This window comes from Chamaea fasciata, unplaced genomic scaffold, assembly GCF_029207755.1.
Source record: "Chamaea fasciata isolate MVZ Bird 193981 ecotype frontalis unplaced genomic scaffold, bChaFas1.0.hap1 SCAF_10, whole genome shotgun sequence".
Classification (NCBI taxonomy): domain Eukaryota; kingdom Metazoa; phylum Chordata; class Aves; order Passeriformes; family Sylviidae; genus Chamaea; species Chamaea fasciata.
The window spans coordinates 2,356,639-2,361,851 of NW_027094095.1; the positions used below are offsets into that span (position 1 = coordinate 2,356,639).

The window sequence follows — 5,213 nt, forward strand, 5'->3', positions numbered from 1 at the left end:
ACATTCCTCAAGTTGACATCTTTGACATCTGTCAGTGCTGTTTTTCCAGTAGGGTAAAAACGTTGAAATATGAAAGAGCAAAGCTCTGGTGAGCCAGTCCTTGCTTTCTCACACCACAGCTCTGCTGTCCCCGCCGAGGGAGGCAGGCTCTGCCTCAGCAGTAGCCTCTCATTTCCCTTGGCCTTTTCATGTGGCCACTTAGATCAAAAGCAGCAAATACCAAGTTGTCCTGATGTGACAGTCGATCCCCTCCCTCCCAGCAAGCCACCTCTCTGCCCCAGCTGAGGGCTCGTGGGGCCATCCCACAGTGTGGGGCTCAATCCAAAGGCCACAGGGGCATCAAGAACGTGGCAAGCACTTCCCAAGCAAGACCCGTGGGATTCCCGTTACAGAGAGCACAGCTGCAACAGGAGGGAAGCATCTTTTCATTTATTAAAGTCTGAGAATACAACTGTGGGCCCGGCCACGAGAGCTGGATGCCTGAAGCAGAGCTAGGTTTTGGCTGGAAGGGCGCGGTCTCCTCTCCAGGCAGCCTTCAGCATTATCAGCCGAATTTCCTACCCGGCAGGGCAACCCAACGTCCCCACCCTGGAAGCACTCCATCTGGAGCAGAGCCTCTCTCCACACCGGCCCAGCCTTGGTTACTTATTGCTTTGAATGTGCTAGTCTAGTACAGGGTGAATTAAAAACAAAGATGCATGTCTGTTGCGGTGTGTTTTGTGCTGTCTTCAGGTTGTGCTGGAAACCCTGGACATCAGACCTGGAGAGGGATGGAAGAGAGGAGTGCATGAAGTCAGGCTGGGCTGGGAGCAGAGATAGCCCAGGGACAACAGTGCTCCAGAACAGATCCTGTCTTTGCCAACAGGCCACAGAGCAAAGCCTTTGGCATCCGCTGCTGGAGCCAAGCAGGCGCTGGCAGTCAGCTGGGGCTGATGGAGAGGAGCGGCTGGCACCCGGCACCTGAGCCCTGCTGTAAGGGCTGGGAGTCACAGGCAGCCCAGAGAGATGCCATGGCGGGCCTGCCTTCCCCACTGGCCTGAGGGAGGACAGCCCCAGCCAGCCCATGGAGCCAGAGACAGGAGGGGAGCTCCAAGGGAAGGACCAACCTGAGGTTTATTTGAATGTGTGGCTCTCAGCTCCTCCCCGGCCGAACCCTGGAAAAGATGGAGCGGGGTCAGCACTGCCATGGGATGGTGAGCACACCGAGGGCTGGAGCTCGCCGAGACACAGGAGCCCCAAGCCCCCTCACTCCCTCCACGACCCCACCACAGGCACCCACCTTTGGGCCCGAACAAGGCAGCGTAGCAGGGGTGGTTGCAGTAGGGTTTGCCATCATGCTGCAGGGAGAGAGAAAGACCATCAGCCCCACCTCTGCTTGTCCCAGCCCTCAGTTGCAGGGGACTGGGACCTCCTGGGCAGCAAAACTCACCTCTGCGTGGCCTCCAGACGTCAGGGTCTTGTTACACTTCTCACATCTCAAGCAGGGCCGGTGCCAGTCCTTCCCCAGAGAAGTCACCTTCTCGGCTGCCGTGGAAAGGGGGTGGGTTAGTTGAGGCACTGAACGGGCACAAGTTAGTTTTGGCAGATTGGTTGCCTTGCCGTCACTCCTAGGGAGGATATTTTTCGGCATTTTCTCAAGTCTGTCTGTCCAGGACAGAGGGCACGGTGTTCAAACCCGGGTGTTGGCTGTGCACACACAGTGCCATGCACAGTCAGGAACACGGATCTGCAGCGGTGGCGCCACGCCCAGGGTGAGCATGGTTGCATCCATGAGGATGGACTGCCTTCTATCCCATTCTCCAAAGACCTGAGGACCTCTCTCCTCCCAACATCAGCCTGCAAGGGGATTAATTTCTCTCCAGTGAGCTGGAGCCCAAGAAATCACTAGAGTTGGCAGGGGTGAAAAGGGATGCTGGCAAGGACTGGGAAGGCAGAGCCACGGCCACACCCTGCCAACACAAAGCAGTCCCCTCCAGCCACAGCTCGGATTCTGCTGGCACCATGGCAAACCAGAGCAGAGCTGGAGCCTGGCGGGGCTTCAGGCAGCCATGGGAGGCACAACATGTTTGCGGAGGGAGCGGGGAGCCCAGGATGCCTTTTAATTGGAGCACAGCAGGGGAGAAGGGTATTTTCTGCAGGCATGTGTGCTCTTCATATCGGCAGCCGAGCTCCTGGGAATTTATTAAGTGATTAAACAGAGCTGTCTGCAGAAATCATGTCAAAGCCAGGTCTGAACACTGTCCCCATGCCTGCAAATGGGACCAAGCCACCAGTGTGGGTAATGCATGCCCTTAGGGGGCCTTGGGAGGCCTGAAGCACCTCTTTGCAGTTCAAATATGCCCACAACAGCCTGTACAAGGAGCAAGCTGGTGGCTGCAGAGGTGGGAGCGGAGGCAGTGCCCAAATGTCACAAGGCAGCCCTGCTGCCATTCCTCAGTGGCACAAAGGGCCTCCTGTGCCCGCAGCCTGGCAGGAGCAACTCTGTCCTCCCCCTGGGTGCCCCTAGGAGCCTCAGCTTGGCCCAAGGCAGGACTCTCCTATCACAGGGTTTCTGGAAGGAGCACAGCTTCCCCACCACTTGCACACTCATTTGCACCAATACTCGGGCAGGACCTCTGCTGAGGCTCGTTAGAGCACTCAGGCACAAAGGCAAAATTCCTGCAAACCCCGTCCCGAGTCCTCTCAGGCATCTTCTCCTCTCTACCCCTTCTCTCTACAGACACGATTTAGCCCGGAGCAGCCTGAGGCACGCCCAAGCAGGACCGCCAGGCTCCGAAAGCCTCAGGGTGCCCCAGAGCCAGGCTTGCTCTGCCTCCTCTGCCAGCCGTCTGGATAATCTGCAGGCACAGAAATCAGGCATCCAGCTTGGTCCTCCAACAGCTTTTGAACCCCCCTCAGCCTCTGCATCAACAGAGACATTTCATAATAAGTCCAAGGTCAAACCCCTCCTTGGTCAAACGGAGCCGTCCCAGCTCCTCCACAGCCGCACCTGCGGGCACGGCAAACCCAGCCCACCCCGACCAGGACTGACACAGACCCACAGGGAAAGGCACACACTGCCACCAGCACCTTGGTGGCTCCTGATATCAAGGCACACAGCTAAATGAGACACGCCAGGACTCTTAGTTGCAGGAGGGAGCCACAAACTGTATTGTGCCAAAACCCCCATCCCAAAGCCTGGCTGCAAGCAGTGAGTTCAAGGCAAAGCAACGTTCCCCAGCTGCAGGAACCACAGCCCCAGCAGCCCTGTGGGCAGTTGCCTATGCCAGCCCCAGCACAGCTCCCCAGAGTGGGCATCACCAGCAGGCACAGAGAGCAGCTCCCGGGTTTGAGCCTCCAACTCCTTAGCTGAGCACAAATAGTCGGGGCACGAGCAGAGGAGAAATAAAGCAGAGAAAGAAGTCAGTGGTGGCACCTGGGTTCCAGATCCCTCATCTTGAATAAATCAGAAAGCAGGGAGTGTCTCTTAAGCTGCTCCCAGCAAACCACCTCTAGTTCAGCTATGCCAGGCAAGTGGAGAGGTCTGGCAGAGGAAGCTGCCTGTTCCAAAAGTAAGAAGCTCAAATCCCACAAAGACCCTGAGACAGGACAGCAGGTCCATGGCCCCAGAAGGGACATGAGCTTTGGGGCCCCAGTTTGGAGGGAAGACACCTGCAGGAAGCCCAGCAGCAGACAGCAGCCCAACAAGGCTCACACCTACCCTGCACCAGTGGCTTAAAAATAACCCCCTAGAGGTGACATCCTGCCGTGATAAACCACACAGAACAACACTTGGGCGACCCACTGACCCAGGCAACTTGCCGCAGGGCAGGATTTGCCATTGGAAAGGTGCTTGCTTCACCTGCCCAGGCTTTCAGAGCAGCGAGTTTACCAGCCGGGCCTTTGGGCTCCAAACCGGCTCAGGGCTGCAGGCTGCTCTGGGAAGGAAGTGGGGCTGTGCTCCCACGCTGCTGTGGAAGCACCCAGCACAGCCCGCGCTCTGCAGCCAGGCATCCCCTTGGGGGTGGATCTGTAGGATCACCCACCCCGGGCACCCCGGGGACCCCCGGCGCAGGGCTGAGCAACTTTGGGACACCCCGGGGATTTGCAGAGATGGGCTGCGCAGTATGCGGGCCAGAAGCCCGACAGGTCCCCCGAGGCGGGGGCGGCTGGGAAGGAAGAGCCCTTACCGAAGTAGACCTCCTTCTGGCAGCGGGGACACTTGGGCATGGTGTCGGCTCGGCTGGGCTCGGGACTCCGCTCGCACTGGCTGTGGGATGCTCCACGCCGGCCCTGCCGAAGTCACTGCCCGCCCGCCCCGCCCCGCCCCGCCCAGCGCCGCCCAGATGTGTGCTCCACCCACCCAGATGTGCACCCCGCCCGCAGCTGGAGGAGCCCGCCCGGGGCACGGCCCTCGGCCCCGCCCGGGGCACGGACTGCCGAGACAGGGTCCTGCACCCCATCCAGCCCCACGCCTCCTGCACCCCTTGACCCCTGCAATCCCTCCAGCTGCACGTCTGGCGCCCTTTGCAGTCCACGGCCCCGCAGCCCTTGGGGCCCGACCTCCACTGCCCCGCACACTGCCCGCCCTGTCCCCCCCGCAGCCCGGCCCCCTGCCCGCGCCTGTGCCGTGTGCGTGGCCGAGAGCCCCGCACAGAGCGGGAGATGTGATTGGCATCTGTCGATTAACCACACTCCCAGATAAAGATTGATGGGGTGCTGCCCGCCTGGCCTCACCCCCTCCGAGCACAGATACGTTTTTCTCCTAAGGGCGTGTAAAAGTCGACCCTCAGGCGGGGTCTCCTGCCCGTGGGAAATTTTGGGGTGCGGGACGAAGCAGGCGGGGGCTTCAGGACTGTAACCCCGCTCTTGCAGAACACTGGGAATGGCGTGGGTGTGGCACATGGCTCCGCTCGCTGTGGAGAGCCAGCCCATCTGTGTCACTGACTTTGTCATTTTATTAGAAGGGAGGACTTGTTGTTCCTTTGTGCTTGGCTGTGAAGGAAATGAAAAGCCGATCCAAAGGTCTGTTTTGTATGAAACAATCCTCCCCAGGGCACGTTGCTGTGCTGGAAAGGTCATGAGGGCTTGTGAAACCCAGCGCCAGGACGCCTGGTGACTTGCCTCCCGAAATGCGAGGCATCCCTCGCCGACACAAACAGGGCCCTGCTGACACCGGATCCCACCCGTGCGGGCAGGAGGAGAGGGGGCAAGCTGTGCCCAGAGGCGAACTT

General features: G+C 59.5%; 1 protein-coding gene across 1 annotated transcript; it reads right to left on the minus strand.

The window, feature by feature from the left end:
• Positions 1 to 412: 412 nt before the first annotated feature.
• CRIP1 (cysteine rich protein 1) lies at positions 413 to 4,279 on the minus strand. Its single transcript, XM_066192003.1, has 5 exons — positions 4,170 to 4,279; positions 1,430 to 1,524; positions 1,280 to 1,337; positions 1,107 to 1,154; positions 413 to 760 (listed from the first exon to the last, which is right to left on the minus strand). Exons 1-4 carry the CDS (start codon positions 4,207 to 4,209, stop codon positions 1,114 to 1,116), a joined length of 234 nt encoding a protein of 77 aa, XP_066048100.1. The 5' UTR covers positions 4,210 to 4,279; the 3' UTR covers positions 413 to 760; positions 1,107 to 1,113.
• Positions 4,280 to 5,213: the final 934 nt, after the last annotated feature.

Coding starts and splice junctions, on each gene's coding strand:
- CRIP1 (XM_066192003.1), bottom strand. CDS start 4,209: ATGCCCAAGTGTCCCCGCTGCCAGAAGGAGGTCTACTTCG. Junction 1,525..4,169: donor CCAGAAGGAGGTCTACTTCG/GTAAGGGCTCTT, acceptor TTTCCACGGCAG/CCGAGAAGGTGACTTCTCTG. Junction 1,155..1,279: donor TGCCTTGTTCGGGCCCAAAG/GTGGGTGCCTGT, acceptor CATCTTTTCCAG/GGTTCGGCCGGGGAGGAGCT.